The sequence below is a fragment of the Salvelinus namaycush genome, chromosome 3 (assembly GCF_016432855.1).
Source record: "Salvelinus namaycush isolate Seneca chromosome 3, SaNama_1.0, whole genome shotgun sequence".
Classification (NCBI taxonomy): Eukaryota; Metazoa; Chordata; class Actinopteri; order Salmoniformes; family Salmonidae; genus Salvelinus; species Salvelinus namaycush.
This window is the reverse complement of record NC_052309.1, coordinates 57,839,268-57,857,599: the sequence shown is the minus strand read 5'-3', so window position 1 is coordinate 57,857,599 and position 18,332 is coordinate 57,839,268. Positions and strand designations below refer to the sequence as shown.

The following is an 18,332-nucleotide window of genomic DNA, read 5'->3' as shown; positions in this document are numbered from 1 at the left end:
TACATACAACTGGGCTCAATGGCCAAATAAGGTAGTACACGTAATGTAGTACACATAATGTGTGAATACTATGGTTCACTCATTTAAAATCTGGTTAAACCATATTGTTTCAGTTTAATGAATAGACGTGCAGTGTTGATTAAATAAACATTTTAGAATGTATCTCATTCGAATAGAGCCTTTGTTAATTAATGAAAAGAGGGAGAAGCGTGAGAATTTATACAATTAGGAAACAGTGTCGTTAAGACACGCCTATTTTTACATACGCATGAGATTTCGAGAAACCCTTCTTGGTTGAGAAAAAAAAGTTGCCTTGGAGCGATGAAAAAATAAGTCGGTGAAGACGAGGAAAAAATGAAGACATCGCCAAGAAAAACCCAGTAACTTAGATATCACAAAATCTGTTATTTAATGCTCCTGCAGAGATATGTAGATGAATCAATCTAGAGATAATGAAAGTTAGACAAGCGTGTTGAAGTTTGACGGGATAGTTGATAATCGAGCTCATATTTTTTCTTCTTCTGGAGTCAAAGTTGGCATCGATAACCTAATTTACTTGAGGCGGGTGCGGAAGGCTTTTCACCCGACAAAAATTATGAGAGATAGGCCGATAAACCGTTAGATTTTTAACAATAATACTTTATTTCTATTTTACCGGGTTATGTAGCGATTTATACATTTTAGGAGCAGTGATACGAAACTCTATTGGGGTTAGACTACTTTTGTTTATAGTTTACAACACTGGGCCAGACTAAAACCGTAAGCTTTTCAATGTTATGAAATAGTACCAGAAAACGAACTATACATTTTTATATTTGAGATATTTATAACCTATCGTAGGTAATTCAAGTTAAATATATTGGCGTAACACCGAGGTAAAAACCCAACTCTGCTTCCTTCTCGGATTTTTCTTTGAGCTACTTTGATAAAAGTCGTTTGCTCAATCGTTGAAGTGGACTTTCATTTTTTCCCTGCGGATTACAAAATTACACGTCATCAATAGATCATATCAGCTAGTCAGTTTTATCATTTTGTTTTTCAAAAAATAGACAACCGTTAAGTATTTTACGAAACTAATAATGTCTGCTGAGGAGGAGAGATTCAAACTGGTCGTCGTGGGCGGGGGCGGTGTGGGGAAAAGCGCCTTGACCATACAATTCATTCAGGTGAGAGAATCCCCCAACTGTTTGAACATTGTCAACTGTGTGTTGTTTGTCTCGAATTTGTCATATCTTCTGACATGACGAGTATGTTGTAGTGGTAATTGAATATGTGCATATTAACCCATATAGGCCAAATAGTGTAAACTATTCTCTGTCTGGCTGTGTAGGCTATTTGGTTAAAAACATTTCTTTCCTCATAACCACCAAAGCGATAATCGCGAATTTTACCAGACAACAAATACACACAGTATTCACCCATGCTCTCCTATCTCTTTCGCAGTCATACTTTGTATCGGATTATGATCCCACCATCGAGGACTCCTACACCAAAATATGCATAGTGGATGGGAAAGAGACACGATTAGACAGTAAGTCATACTGTAGGTTTACTGACGTTCTTTGCTCCAAGAATAGAGGGAAAGCGTAAACTACTTGAGCCAGTGAGTGAGTGAGCGAGCCTGTATGTCTGTATGATTCACCCACATCTGCTCTGTTATAACTTGTAGTTGGCAGATGTTGATGCTCTAAGCCAAGGTGTAGTCTTTTCACTATGCCATAGAAAAAGTGTTTCTGTGTTCATATTCAAGGGATATAGCAATATGTAAGTGTACTATGGCCTGTTGGCCTCTGTCGAGTCAGTTAACCCTGGGCATTTACATCTAAAAGATCCCATGAAGACCAATGTGAAGTTAATAGGAGCATGTCAAATTGAGTTTCAAATGAAAGCTAAGTCAATTTTCTTATAATGAAGACATACATTTAACTATTTTCCATCCTAAAAATGAGGAATAATCAAGGCTTTGATTTCTGGTCGAACAGATGGAAAAGGGGTCTTAAACAACATCTACCAGATTTTTTGTTTAAGGTATTATTGATAAATCAAAACCCAATAATGTTGAAGTAAAGACCCCTGCCAACTAATATCAACACTTATATTTAGTTCACGATAAATTATTTGCCTTGTCTTGTAATTCTGTTACCAGAAACCCACATATCTTTAAAATATTTTCTAAGGAGGATAATGAAAGTTCACATACAGTGTGGAGAACAAGTATTTGATACACTGCCGATTTTGCAGGTTTTCCTACTTATGAAGCATGTAGAGGTCTGTCATTTTTTTATCATAGGTACACTTCAACTGTGAGAGACGGAATCTAAAACAAAAATCCAGAAAATCACATTGTATGATTTTTAAGTAATTAATTTGCATTTTATTGCATGACATAAGTATTTGATAACCTACCAACCAGTAAGAATTCCGGCTCTCACATACCTGTTAGTTTTTCTTTAAGAAGCCCTCCTGTTCTCCACTCATTACCTGTATTAACTGCACCTGTTTGAACTCGTTACCTGTATTAACTGCACTTGTTTGAACTCGTTACCTGTATAAAAGACACCTGTCCACACACTCAATCAAACAGACTCCAACCTTTCCACAATGGCCAAGACCAGAGAGCTGTGTAAGGACATCAGGGATAAAATTGTAGACCTGCACAAGGCTGGGATGGGCTACAGGACAATAGGCAAGCAGCTTGGTGAGAAGGCAACAACTGTTGGCGCAATTATTAGAAAATGGAAGAAGTTCAAGATGACGGTCAATCACCCTCGGTCTGGGGCTACATGCAAGATCTCACCTCGTGGGGCATCAATGATCATAAGGAAGGTGAGGGATCAGCCCAGAACTACACGGCAGGACCTGGTCAATGACCTGAAGAGAGCTGGGACCACAGTCTCAAAGAAAACCATTAGTAACACACTACGCCGTCATGGATTAAAATCCTGCAGCGCACGCAAGGTTCCCCCTGCTCAAGCCAGAGCATGTCCAGGCCCGTCTGAAGCTTGCCAATGACCATCTGGATGATCGAGAGGAGGAATGGGAGAAGATCATGTGGTCTGATGAGACAAAAATAGAGCTTTTTGGTCTAAACTCCACTCGCCGTGTTTGGAGGAAGAAGAAGGATGAGTATAACACCATCCCAATCGTGAAGCATGGAGGTGGAAACATCATTCTTTGGGGATGCTTTTCTGCAAAGGGGACAGGACGACTGCACCGTATTGAGGGGAGGATGGTTGGGGCCATGTATCGCGAGAGCTTGGCCAACAACCTCCTTCCCTCAGTAAGAGCATTGAAGATGGGTTGTGGCTGGGTCTTCCAGCATGACAACGACCCGATACACACAGCCAGGGCAACTAAGGGGTGGCTCCGTAAGAAGCATCTCAAGGTCCTGGAGTGGCCTAGCCAGTCTCCAGACCTGAACCCAATAGAAAATCTTTGGAGGGAGCTGAAAGTCCGTATTGCCCAGCGACAGCCCCGAAACCTGAAGGATCTGGAGAAGGTCTGTATGGAGGAGTGGGCCAAAATCCCTGCTGCAGTGTGTGCAAACCTGGTCAAGAACTACAGGAAATGCATGATCTCTGTAATTGCAAACAAAGGTTTCTGTACCAAATATTAAGTTCTGCTTTTCTGATGTATCAAATAACTATGTCATGCAATAAAATGCAAATTAATTACTTAAAAATCATACAATGTCTACATGCTTTGTAAGTAGGAAACACTGCCGAGTTTACAGGTTATCAAATACTTGTTCTCCCCACTGTAAGTAACAAGCAAAGGTAGACCTAATAATTAGTTATATGGGTTTTACTGCTATCAAGTTTGTTTAAACTTGTAATTCTGTTACCAAATCCGAACAATCAGTAACGGAATTACTGAGATTGAATTGGCTAAAATGGGAAGTCATAGAAGTCACAAACCTTTTACATTTTAATCATTTAGCAGATGTTCTTTATCCTTTCCCATACTGGTCCCCCGTGGGAATCAAACCCACAATCCTGGCGTTGCAAGCGCCATGCTCTACCAACTGAGCCACACGGGACATTTGGGTCCACAGTTGGGTCACCTGCTACTGTCCTCCCTTCCACTGGCATACTGTTATCTTCAGCTCATGTTTTATTTCTCAACTGTTTTATTTCTCTTTCTGTTGTCTGGTGGTCAAAGCAAGACTGTATAAACAGTCTGGACAACCCCTTGCTCTCCCTCTCTATCTTTCTGCCACACTCTTCTTTCTCTCTACAGTTAATGTCACCTCTCACAACTCTTACATGCTGACCAAACTGGGCTTGCGTGTACGTCCGCCATCGCACGCATGTTGATTTTGTTCACCCACACCAGAAGCGATCAGGACACGCAGGTTGATATATCAAAACAAACTCTGAACCAATTATATTAATTTGGGGACAGGTCGAAAAGCATTAACCATTCATGGCAATTTAGCTAGCTAGCTTGCTGTTGCTAGCTAATTTGTCCTGGGATATAAACATTAGGTTGTTATTTTACCTGAAATGCACAAGGTCCTCTACTCTGACAATTAGTCCACAGATAAAACAGTAAACCAAATTCCTTTCTCGTCATCTCTCCTCCTTCCTCGGGCTTCTTATTTTGGACTTAATATCGCGGTTGGTAACCAACTTTACAGCATTACTACAACCTACCAGAGTGTTATATGGATACACAAAGGGGACAGGACGACTGCACCGTATTGAGGGGAGGATGGTTGGGGCCATCTTTCCATATACTGTAACAAGCATCCTCAACCACTGAACACCAACTGACATCGGACCTTTATGGATGTTGAAAAGTAATTGAAATTTGGTCAGTCCACCCTGGCCAGACCAAATCTGAACGAATCATAGAAGTCTATGTTTCACAAGTTCTGACAGTACAGTAAAGAAAAGTTAGTACAGCAGAGCACACTAGAGTACTGTATACCGTACTGAACATATCTACTGTACTCTACTGTGCTGTACCGTAATGTCCAAACTTGAGAAACATAGACGTCTATGGTTGGTTCAGATTTGGTCTGGTCTGGCTCATTAGAATAATACCCAGTGTGTAGGATAATCCAGATAATACCCAACTATGCAAAATAAGGATATTGAATATTTCTACTTTTTGTGTACTGTGATCGGTTCAGTGGAGTTCCGATCTATGCGGTAGCGAGGGCTGGTGTAAACGGAGAAAGAGTTGGCTTTGTAAGTTGCAAAAATCTAAATGATATATTTAATGTTCCCCGAATGGCACTCGGCCGGTTCAAGAAAGGGGAAACAAAATCCACTGCGTCGCGGCGGGATAGCGCTCATGCATTTCCGTGATGGACCCCGGATCTGTGGATGATGGAGAAGTTACAGGGTTGCAAGCTCAAGAACCATCTAGATACCCTGCTGTTATTCTCTTTGTTTCTTGCCATCCAGGTGAGTGCGCATGATCAGTCACGAGAGAATTTTCTTCCCAACAGATAATATCTGAGGTAGGTGAGTGCCCATTTTATAGCCAGCCCTTCTCGGTCAACTGTGGCATATTTATTTTCCCTCTCTGAGAGCTTACAGCTGATGTAGTCTATTGGGTGTTTGACCTTTCCCACTCCCTGGGAGAGCACTGCTCCGATGCTGACGACATAGGCGTCCGTCTTCACAATGAAGTCCAAAGTCTGGTGCTCTTAGTCCTGGTTTTGAGAACAGGGCTTCTTTTAGCTTTTGGAAAGCTATCTCTGCTGCTTGAGTCCATCTCACCTGTGTGGGTAGGTCTTTCTTGGTCAGGTTGGACAATGGAGCGGCTATAAAGACATAGTTGGGTATAAAGCGCCGATAGTAACTTGTGAGCCCTAAGAAGGATCACCTACTTTTTACGCACCGGCGTTCGCCACTCCCGGATAGCCTCCACTTTCTTTGTCTGGGGGTGTATGACACCACTCCCAATAGTGTACCCCAGATATTCTGCCTCACTTAACCCGAACCTGCATTTCTTAGGGTTAGCTGTCAAGCCTGCTCTCCTTAGGCTCCCCAGCACGGCCCGTACCCGTTGTAGGTGTGTCTCCCATTCTTCACTATGGATCACCATGTCGTCGATGTAAGTGGCCACGTAGGCTTGGTGGGGTCTGAGTAGCTGGTCCATTAACCTCTGTGACGTGGCGGCCTCACCATGAAACCCGATGAGTAATTTCACTTAATGGAAAAGTCCATCTGGCGTAGAGCGCCTTTTTCTCCCTGTCTTCTGTGGCCAGAGGCACCTGCCAATAGCCTTTTGTGAGATCTAGCGTAGTTATGTAGCTTGCCTTTCCCAATCGTTCTATCAGCTCATCTACCCTGGGCATTGGATTCGATTTTGGAGATGTTGTTCAGGCTTCGGAAGTCGTTACAGATTACAGAATTTCACCGCTACGTCTGGCTTCAGAACTAGAACAGACTTGACCAGGCACTGTGAGACGCCTCCAACTCCCCAACCCAGCATCTCTCACCACCTCTGACTATTGTTTGTCCCGCAGCATGGATTCTGTAAGGCCTTAAGTTCACTCTTGCCTGGCTCTGTGTATATATGATGCTGGATGAGATTTGTATTCCCTGTGAGGGAAGAGAATACTTCCCGATGTCAGACCACTAGGGCCCGTAAGTCGTGCTCTAGCTGGTGTGTCAGCGACTTCACTACCTGCATCTCTAGCGGGGGTTGATCTTGTTGGGCTGCGGGTAGGGAGCAGAACATCACATCTTAATTTCTCTCGTTGTATTCAAGGTTGATGTGGTATGGCTGTTCAGGTTTTCTCCTACCTGGCTGCCTAACTGTAGTTTACAGGGGATACTCTTGCCATTACTTCGTATGGACCCCTCAAGTGCACTAAGCGCCGATGTTCCGCTGTCGGAATTAAAAGGAGTACCTTATCTCCTACATTAAAACTTTGGGTCTGGGCAGTGCTGTTGCAGGCTCTTTGTTGCGCTTGCTGCGCGCTCTCCATGTGTTCCTCCACTATTGGCTACACCGCGGCCATCCGTTCTCGTATTAGGATGACATGCTCAATCAGTTATGTGGGGACACAGCTGGGCTTCCCACGCCTCCTTGGCGAGGTCCAGAATCCCTCGGCACGGCCTCCCATATAACAGTTAAAACAGGGAGAAGTCCGTTGGCGACTGGGGCACCGAGGTCTGTGCTTTCCTTTTGTGCAATGGTGCACGTAGCCAACCATTTTAACAATTTGTCACCACTTCTGGTGCCTGAATTCTCCACCACTGTGATCGGTCCAGTGGGGTTCTGATCTATGCGGTAGCGAGGGGTGGTGTAAACAGAGGAAGAGTTGGCTTTTTAAGTTGCAAAAATCTAAATTATATTTAATGTTCATCGAATGTCGCTCTGCCGAAACAAAATCCAAGCCTGGTTCAGAGCACTACACTTACAAACCAAAGATCCTTTCGAAAATCACCAAATTAGCTTTGGCTTGCAGCTACGGGAATCACTCATGCAAGCAGTGGTGTAAAGTACTTAAGTAAATATACTTGAAAGTACTACATAAGTAGTTTTTGGGGGTATCTGTACTTTACTATTTATATTTCGGACTACTTTTAAATAATGTACTTTTTACTCCATACATTTTTCCTGACACCCAAGAGTACTCGTTACATTTTGAATGCTTAGCAGGACAGGAAAAAAATTCAATTTCACGCACTTATCATGAACGGGGTGTTAATGATAAGTGCGTGAAATTGAATTTTTTTTTCTGGTCCTGGTCATCCCTACTGCCTCTGATCTGGCGGATTCACTAAACATGAACGCCTCGTTTGTAAATTATGTCAGTGTTGGAGAGAGCCAGGGGCACTCTATACGTTTTATTTTTTTTACGTAAATTGAGCTGTGTTTGCTTAATATAAGGAATTTGAAATGATTTTTACTTGCGTATATTAGCAATTACATTTACTTTTGATACTTAAGTATATTTAAAACCCAAATACTTTTAGACTTTACTCAAGTAGTATTTTACTAGATGACTTTCACTTTTACTTGAGTCATTTTCTATTAAGGTATCTTTACTTTTACTCAAGTATGTCAATTGGGTACTTTTTCCACCACTGCACGCAAGCTCTTCCTCTTTTGAGCTGTTCTTTGTCGCTCTATGTCCTCTTCTGTTGTTTTATCCTCACTTTGTTCTATATTTGTTCCTCACACCTCTGAATGGTTCAGGATACATCATTATGAAGAGAATTATATTTATATCCATAATTATGTATTTCTGTATAGTACAGATCAGCGGTCTAAGGCACTGCATCACAACCAGCCATGATTGGGAGTTCAATAGGGTGCCGCACAATTGGCCCAGCGTCGTCCGAGTTTGGCCGGTGTAGGCCGTCATTGTAAATAAGAATTTGTTCTTAACTGACTTGCCTAGTTAAGTAAAGGTTCAATTTAAAACATGTAAATCCACTTCTACTGTAGTTCAATAACCAAAATACTTTTATTTTAAACTCAGTGTCCTGTCATAACTTGACACCCCACTCTTTCAGCAGACATCTTTGAATCTTAATTGGGAGCAGATATTTAACAGTTTTTGGAAAACGTGGTCTTATAATAAAACCGATTTACCATAGTTGTTTTAGAAACTTTGCATCCGCACAGTTCTTTTAGTGAATGTGTTTTTGTGAAATGTTCTGTGTAAATTGTGCATAGAGTTGTATTGTTTGAACTTTGAAATCAATGGCTTTTGTTTGGCATACATTTTAAAGTGAAAATCTGAGTCAAAGTGTAATTTCTACTGGCACAAAGGGGGGGGGGGGGGGGGGGGGGGGGGGGGGGGGGGGGGTTGTGCTTGTCAGTGAGCCTTCCCTGCACCCCTTCTGCATTTTTTACTATGTTGCATCTACAGTGCATTCGGAAAGTATTCAAACCCCCTGACTTTTTCCACATTTTGTTATATTACAGCCTTATTCTAAAATATATTAAATTATTTTGTTTCTTCATCAATCTACACACAATACCCCATTATGACAAAGCAAAAACAGGTTTTAGTAATTTATGCAAATGTATTAAATGTTTTTTAAAACCGAAATACCTTATAAATATTCAGACCCTTTGCTATTAGACTTGAAATTGAGCTCAGGTGCATCCTGTTTCCATTGATCATCCTTGATGTTTCTTCAACTTGATTGGAGACCACCTGTGGTAAATTGATTGGACATGATTTGGTAAGAGGCACACCTGTCTATATAAGGTCCCACAGTTGACAGTGCATGTCAGAGCAAAAACCAAGCCATGAGGTCGAAGGAATTGTACATAGAGTTCCGAGATGACAGGTTTGTGTCGAGGCACATATCTGGGGAAGAGTACCAAAAATCTCTGCAGCATTGAAGGTCCCCAAGAACACAGTGGTCTCCATCATTCCTAAATGGAAGAAGTTTGGAACCACCAAAACTCTTCCTAGAGCTGGCCGACCGACCAAACTGAGCAATCGGGGGAGAAGGGCCTTGGTCAGGGAGGTGACCAAGAACCCGATGATCACTTTGACCAAGCTCTAGAGTTCCTCTGTGGAGATGGGAGAACCTTCCAGAAATACAACCATGCAGCACTCCACCATTCAGGTCTTTATGGTAGAGTGGCCAGATGGAAGCCACTCCTCAGTAAAAGGCACATGACAGCCTGCTTGGAGTTTGCCAAAAGGCACCTAAAGGACTCTGACCATGAAAAACAAGATTCTTTGGTCTGATGAAACCAAGATTGAACTCTTTGGCCTGAATGCCAAGCGTTACATCTGGAGGAAACCTGGCACTACGGTGAAGCGTGGTGGTGGCAGCATCATGCTCTGTGGGGATGTTTTTCAGCAGCAGGGACTGGGAGACTAGTCAGGATCAAGGGAAAGATGAATGGAGCAAAGTGCAGAGATCCTAGATGAAAACCTGCTTTGGACCTCAGAATGGGGCGAAGGTTCACCTTCCAACAGGACAAAAAAAATCTGTTTTTGCTTTGTCATTATGGTGTATTGTGTGTAGATTGAGGAACACAAAATGTTAAAGGTCTGAATACTTTCCGAATGCACTGTATGTCACTATCCATATTCATCCCTGTGCATGTACATCTGAATCTCTTTGTGTGTGTGTCAGTCTTGGACACAGCAGGTCAGGAGGAGTTTGGGGCAATGAGGGAGCAGTACATGCGCTCAGGAGAAGGCTTCTTGCTGGTGTTCGCTCTGAATGACACTGGCAGGTAAGAATTGTGTATGTGTGTGTGTGTGTGTGTGTGTGTGTGTGTCTGTTTGGGTGGATGCATGTACACAGTTTATCTCAAGTCACAGGCAAACTGTAGATTCAAACCATTGTTCCCAACTACACAACATACTTTGAAGTCCTCAGAGCTAAAGCATTTGTCAGGGCTACAGTACTCAAGGTTTCAGGAAGGCAACGTCACGGTTTGATTAGGGATGCACATTTTGGTAAATTTAGCTGCCGACTAACTGACCCTCATTAACCGGTCAACGAACGGTTACATTTTTCCAAACAGTAAAATGACATGACCAACAGAAGCCAGAAATAAACTAAAACCAAGATATCAGGTAAATATTCGAAAGGTAATTTAAAAGCTGAACGTGTAGTACATCATTGCCATAATTACTATAATACAGGTTTCTGCTAGGCGGTTGGGTGTAAAGGAATCTGACTACAAAAGCAGTATCTTCACCACACCAGCAACATGGAGGGGTGTCCGTCTGTATGTATATTAACAAGTCCAGGCACTGATTTAACTAGACAAATAAAAACATATGTATATAATGACGAGATGTTTCTGTTTTAACAAGGGGAGTTGTCCCAAGCCAGGAAGGCAGGCGACAAGCTTAGGCCCAAAATAATCCCATAGAAATGCATTGGACAGATTTTGGCGCTTCGCCTCTTCCTCTCTGATACCATGCATGCATACAAGAACCGGGCATTTTTCACTAAGAACTTATGGCGAATGGGAGGCTTTACAAGTTGAGATTGAGAAATAGCTCCTTTTTAATCATGGCCACACGTTTTTAACACGCGGTTGCATTTAGAAATGTTTTTTTTTTTTGCACATTGAGTGGTCTCACAAAAGCAGGTTTCACTCCAGTAGCCTACAGGCTTTTTGAGGAGTTACTCTCGCGCTGTCTGGTAGGCTATTCCTCTCCTCAAAGTAGGCTCTCTGTATGCTGTGCACTTGTAATAAATAGAATGCGTGACGACTAATGAAAATACACATGCGGCAATTTCAATGTAGAAAAATGATGCAAAGTAACCTATACACCCGGGTTCCTTTACTGGCGGCCTGAATTTGGCCTGTGGGTGGTTTTATTTGTGCACCACCAAGTTTTCTGAGCAAAAAAATACATTAAAAAAATTGAATTTTCATTGTTTGACATAAGACTGTAAAAACACCAGGAAATCAGCTCCAAGTGATTTTTAATTTTGCAAATCTATTCCCTTGCATTATAGAGAGACATATGTGATCGTATTCAAATAATAATAATTGATTGGATTTATATAGCACTTTTCTACCAACTGAGGTACTCAAAGTGCTTTATATAGTAGGGGGAAACTCACCTCACCCACCTCAGTGATGCACGGTGACCATTTTTGTACAAGAACTCTCACTACACATCAGGTGGCGAGGTGAGGATTGATATATGCCAATTAGGAATGAGGGGGATGATTAGGTGGCCATGATGGCGTGTTGCCAGGTAGAACATTTTGCTATGACACTGAGGTGAACACCCCTACTTTTACAATAAGCGCCATGGGATTTTGAATAACCACAGAGTCAGGACACGCGTTTAACTTCCCATCCAAAAGACGGCACCCTACGCAGGGCAATGTTCCCAAATGTAATCAAGGTTTGAAATGATTCTTTTAGTCAAACATATCTGTTTTGGCTTCTTGTGATCAATTTGCAGTCTAACTTTTGTAATGTTTTATTATGTTCTGTCCCCCTGACCATCCACTCAAGATAAAATTGGTGATCCCTGCTATAGACTGATAAGCATGACTTGTCAAATGAATTTTCGGCAACTAACCGATTTAACGGTTAACCGTTAACATCCCTATTTGCGACGCAAACGCAGTACACGTGATCATTCATTCCTTCCGACAAGTGTCGAGGCGTTCAAGCCATGGTCAGTATTACACTATACTGTGTTTTCTGATTGCGGCTGTGCAACACTAATCACAGAGTGATGCTACAGTAACTAGGGGAAGTGAGACTTGTTATAGGCGTTCACCTCTCATAAGAGTTGCATTCATGACATGGTGTCAAATACAGGCAGCATAATGAGCTGCTGTAGTAGTTCTCTATGAGTTGAATTGGTGCAATTGCACCTAAACAGAGTTCACATTCTAAGAACATATGTAAACCTTAGAGCATAGCCTAATATAACAATTGTCCGTATTTATTTATGAACTGTACCCCCCCCCCCCCCCCCCCCAAGACTTGACTCCTGCCAGATTATACAGGATGCCTGGCTTGCTTTGGTAGGGCTCGATGGGTGTCCTTTTGGGTCCTGGTAGGACCCAGTCTACCCCTCTCACTTCTATTGTTTGTTGTCATGTTTGTCACTGTGCTGTTGTCTTTGTACATTTAAAATAAGAGTATACAATAAAACAACTAAGTAGTTGGATTTATGCCAATGAATATGCCTCTTTGCTGTAAGGGGCATATATACTTGCAAAGAGTCTCACCTGACAGTCCTCCACAAGGCTGCTTTTTTTTCTTTTTTTAACAGTAAATTGAACTAATGGATTGCACCTTTTTTAAGGACATGAAGCACTTATGATCAGTTCCTAATTTCTTCTCGTTTCGGCCACTTTCCTTCCCTTTTTTCAGTTACAATGAGATCCACAAGTTCCACACCCAGATACTGAGAGTGAAGGACCGGGATGACTTCCCCATGGTGCTGGTGGGGAACAAGGCTGACCTGGACCAGTCGAGAGTGGTACTGGCTCTCACTCTCAATGTCATGTTAAAGGAGATCTTCTGCTAGCTATAATAATGTCAATTTAGATCCTACTGGTTCAAATTCTCAGGCCTCAAATACTTTTGAGTTGCCAACAGGTGGCGAGTGGCTACAAGTGTTTCTTTGGCTAGATCTAATACCACCACCTTACTCTTACTCAGTTTACCGGAATAAGGAAATGAAACTGCTGCTGGCCTGGCAGGTGCTTTTTAACCTGAGTGCATGTACCTCTCTCTCTGTCCTGTCTGTAGATCTCCAGAGAGGAGGCCCAGGGCTTTGCCAGAGAGAACAGGATCCATTACATGGAGGCCTCGGCTAAGAACCGCCACAATGTAGACGAAGCCTTCCTGGAGGTCGTGCGAGCTATAAGGTAACGTTAACAGCTAGCTAACAGCTAGAAAGCTATAAGGTAACGTTAACAGCTAGCTAACAGCTAGAAAGCTATAAGGTAACGTTAACAGCTAGCTAACAGCTAGAAAGCTGTAAGGTAACGTTAACAGCTAGCTAACAGCTAGAAAGCTGTAAGGTAACGTTAACAGCTAGCTAACAGCTAGAAAGCTGTAAGGTAATGTTAACAGCTAGCTAACAGCTAGAAAGCTGTAAGGTAACGTTAACAGCTAGCTAACAGCTAGAAAGCTGTAAGGTAACGTTAACAGCTAGCTAACAGCTAGAAAGCTGTAAGGTAACGTTAACAGCTAGCTAACAGCTAGAAAGCTGTAAGGTAACGTTAACAGCTAGCTAACAGCTAGAAAGCTGTAAGGTAACGTTAACAGCTAGCTAACAGCTAGAAAGCTGTAAGGTAACGTTAACAGCTAGCTAACAGCTAGAAAGCTGTAAGGTAACGTTAACAGCTAGCTAACAGCTAGAAAGCTGTAAGGTAACGTTAACAGCTAGCTAACAGCTAGAAAGCTGTAAGGTAACGTTAACAGCTAGCTAACAGCTAGAAAGCTGTAAGGTAACGTTAACAGCTAGCTAACAGCTAGAAAGCTATAAGGTAACGTTAACAGCTAGCTAACAGCTAGAAAGCTGTAAGCTACTTTATAATAGGTCATGTTATAGCTAGATGATTAGAAGAGTTGGTGACCAGAGGCAGAGTTGAGGGACAGACATTTTAGTGTCCATTATAGCCTACTCCTGAGTCGAAGTATCCAATGCTCTCTCTTTCTCTTTCTTTTAAAAACACAGAAAGTTTCAGGAGACTGAGAGTCCCCCTCTACCTGCAAACCACACAGGAAAACGGAAGAGCGGTGGCTGCCCCTGCACCCTCCTTTAACTGCTCCCTCCCATGGCATAGCACTTGTCACAGAGACCAAAACCCTCACACCTCACCACTGATGCAAGTCTTGTCTGACTTACCTGGAGGGAAATGGGAAGATTTGGCAAGGGAGGGGAGAGATATACACTTGGAAATGCAAAAAACTGTATGGTGAGGTTTGGGGAATTGGGCAGGGATGTGTGTGGGAGAGGTTGCTTACGGCAATGGTGGGTAAAGTGGTGGAGTGATACATTTTTTAAAATGGTTTCATTCACACTTAGAAATTAGCATCTTCAAACTTTTTTTATATATATTTTTTTTGTATTTGCGGTATTGTTATTTCATTATTGAGGATGTAAAGGGAGAGGCCTTGGGCTAGATGAGAAGAGAGCGAGAGTCTACAGACTGAAGAAAGAAAGAGTAGGGATGGTAAAGAGTGCGATCTCACAGATACTGTGTTTTGGGTAGCTTCCTACATTGGGTCAACCTGATGGAAGTCACTGATTTGACATTGCTGGAAGGAACGGATAATTTAGGTACTAGAGGGCGCTATCATTCATTCCTACAACAGAAAATGAAAGGAGCCCAGTTAAACTGAATCGACAAATTAGATTTTTAAAAGACTGCATGGAAAGAGTGAGAGCTGAGGCAGAATGAAACGATGTGTTTGAAAGACTGGTACTTTTTCACAGTGTAGTATCCATGACCACAGAATATATACTTTTTTTTGCACAACTTCAACATATGAACTGGTAGGCAAAAGTAGTTTGACACTAAAGTGCTATTGTTTATTTTAAAATGACTGGGTGGATGTTTAGGCATGTCCAGGTACTTTTGTCTATGCATACAGGTGTAGGTCATTTTTATTGTTATGCTCTTTGCAAATGTTTAAATGTCACACCGCTACCAACCATGTACATCAAGGAGTTTGTTTTTGAATTGTATTAAATGAATGAGTCTCAGCTAATGAAGATCTGTTGAAAAGCTTCAGACAAGGCATCAACTGTCGACAACTGTTGATGAAAAACAGAAAGTTAGATAACATGGGTAAGTTGACATATGAATACATCCCAAGATTTACGCCCATTGGTTGAGAGAGATGAGTGATAATTGCAAGAGTTAGCCCATAGGCTGAACAGCAAGCATGCGGAATGGGTATTGTGCGGTGCTTTTATAAGCTATACGGTAAATGGGTGAATTATATTCCGGACGTGGCTAATAGGAAAGAAGACGATATGCTGATGATAATACGTTCGTGTTCATTCCCACTATGCCCATGCAATAGGAAGCTAAGTAAATTGTGTTATGCTTACTTGAAGTTAACCGAGCAGTCAGACCAGCCTTCCTGATTTAACTTCCGTAACCTACATTTGTCTGTCATGAAATAACTTGTTTGTTTAGAGAGGATATGTAGCACTGGTCTTGCAAACCTTCATATAGATGTAATTAACATATGATTAACAGTTAGCCTTATTCCCTGGGCGATATTTCACACAAAGCAGGATAGCCAACTAACGTTATGAAAGATTCTGAATCTGCACCAAATTTGTGAATTGAATCCGACTCAAAACTCTGACCCTAAAAATATTTGCGATGTTTTGATTAATAATTTGAGTTATTGATGATTGGTTCTCAAAGCTGGCTATCTTATTTTCTTTGTGAAATAGAACCGTGTTGGATCCACATTTGTCCCACATTGTTCTTTGCCTAATTATAAAATAATGCATTGACTCAGTGCTATTAATGCAGTGTAATAAGCCACAAAAAAGTATTGTACTTAAATCTGTTATGTAGTTATTTTTAACAGCAGAAAGCCGTTTGTTTTCTTATACCAATGAATCTCAAACTATATCAAACTTGCACCCTGTAATCTACCAGTATCCGCCATGTGTATTTTGTACTGAAATAAACCAAATACCTTTTGTACACGTTACACTTTTTATACATTATTACTCAAATCTTGAGTTTTTGCTCAGAATGTGTCAGAATGAAATAGGGCAGCGGGCTGTCTGGACACACTCAACTTTTTGTACTTGACTATTTCTCATCAACAGTATTGGTGAACGCTCGGTGACAGGAAAGTAGCCAGAGGAAAGCAGTTTGGCCGAGGTCAAATATGATTTTTTTTAAACTGATGAATGAGAAAAGAAAGGAGCATGTAAATGTACAGATCAATAAAAGACTGCTTGAATTGGGATTGTGACAATTCAATCTACTCAAACATGCGCTTATCTGATGTTCATGCTCAAAAATATTATGTATGGTAGCCTGTGTGGTTCAGTGGTTACAGCCGGCATGGGTTCGAATCCGGCCCACTGCCCTTTGATTCTCCCTCTCCATCTTCCCTATTTTTCCAACATTGTTCTATGCTTAAATAAAAGCTAAACAAATATATAAAATACCTTTAACACTTTTGTAGTGTTTGGGTCTGTGGACCAATTTTCAATGTTTACTAAAATAATTAATTGTATCATTTTCATTTTTTCAATCTGAGACTCATTGGCCTTGGCTCATTTTCTGTGAAGAACATGCAAAATAACACATTTTCATTGAGTGCACCCCCTGCACATTTATATTACATATGTGGTGTTCGGGTCCACTAGACCCGAGGGTAATACAAGTGTAGGTGTGTGTAGGTGAAAATGTGGTGTTTGGGTCCACTGCTGTTTCAACATAACACCAAGAACCTGTCTGTCTCCCGCTTTTCTCACACTCTGTACCCTTTGTAGTGTGTGAAACTACACAATGTTATTACATTACATTATTTCGATACATTGTTAAAAAAATCTGTATTTCCCACACTCTACCCCAGCCAGGTGCAAATTGGGGGAGGGACACAACAAATAAATAGCTTTGCATGTGTGGCTTCTTACCACAATCAATCAGCATGGCACAAATAATCTCTGTTCAGAGGGGCTAGTGTGGAAAGAGTGTCTTCCGCTTTGGAAGATGAAGAATTTTCAGAAATATGAGGATCTTGTCTCTCAATTCGGAGTCTGACAGTAAGTTGGAAGGAGAGGATGAGATTGACCCTCAGCCAGCCCCAGGACCAGCCCTTCAGCAGCCAGCCCCAGGACCAGCCCATCAGCAGCCTGCAGGAGGAGAAATATGGATGTCAAAAAATAGTGAAATTGAATGGTCTTTTTGCCCAAGGAATGAGCCACCCGCATGGCTGCCAATGTGATAAGGATGCAACCAGGGCCGATGCGGATGGCGGTTACTCGTGTGCAGGACATAAAGTCTTCTTTTGAACTGTTCATCTCAGACACCATCCAGAAAATCATTCTGGACTGCACTCATTTGGAGGGAAACATGTTTTTGGAGAGAGATAGGAGATGGACCATTTACATGCATACTTTGGGGTTCTTATCCTTGCTGGTGTTTTCAGATCCAATGTGGAATCCACAGAATCTCTGTGGGATGCAGAAACTGGCAGAGAACTTTTCTGTGCAACAATGTCTCTGGAAAACATCCACATTATTTCCAGGATTATCTGCTTCGATAACCGAGACACCAGACCAGCTCGGTGGCAGAGATACAAGCTTGCTGCAATCAGGTCAGTGGGGGACAAGTGGGTGGACCGCCTTCCCCTGTTTTATAACGCTGGGCCCAACGTTACTGTTGATGAGCAGCTTATGCCATTTAGGGGCCGCTTTTATTGATAAATGTGATCAAGCAGAAGTAAATGTCAAATATTAACCATGTATGCTGTCTATATTGCTGTTATCTCTTTTACCATCATACCCATGAATGGATGATAAGGCTCCTGTTTCAATGACAGGGCCCAGGGGTCATACATTCCTCACCTTAGCCCCCTTTCTGTGGCTATAGCATAGTATTGAATGTCGTTACAACAGTGGTGGGCCGTCAGGGCCAGCAAGGCCTTCTCTGCTGGCCTAAACATCATCAGAATATAATTTAAAAATATATATATTTTCCCACAAATATGTATTCAATTATTCCCCAGAGTAAGAGTTATACTCTTCATTTCATAGCTTTCCTCTTGGTTGCACTGCTTCCAGCCCCAGGTTGAGATTTGGAGGGCTGGTCTTTATGTTAGATCTTTTATCCAATCATATTCAGCCATCATGTGTTGCCAGGGGTCTAAAATCTGCCCCAGGCCTTCAGAATCAACAGTGC

General features: G+C 41.8%; 1 protein-coding gene across 1 annotated transcript; it reads left to right on the top strand.

Annotated features, from left to right (window-relative positions):
* Nucleotides 1-283: 283 nt before the first annotated feature.
* Nucleotides 284-16,413, top strand: rras (RAS related). The gene is made up of 6 exons (XM_038979724.1): nt 284-1,166; nt 1,444-1,531; nt 10,077-10,179; nt 12,808-12,916; nt 13,189-13,307; nt 14,123-16,413. The coding sequence occupies exons 1-6, from the start codon at nt 1,080-1,082 to the stop codon at nt 14,208-14,210; spliced, it is 594 nt and encodes a 197-aa protein (XP_038835652.1). The 5' UTR covers nt 284-1,079; the 3' UTR covers nt 14,211-16,413.
* Nucleotides 16,414-18,332: the final 1,919 nt, after the last annotated feature.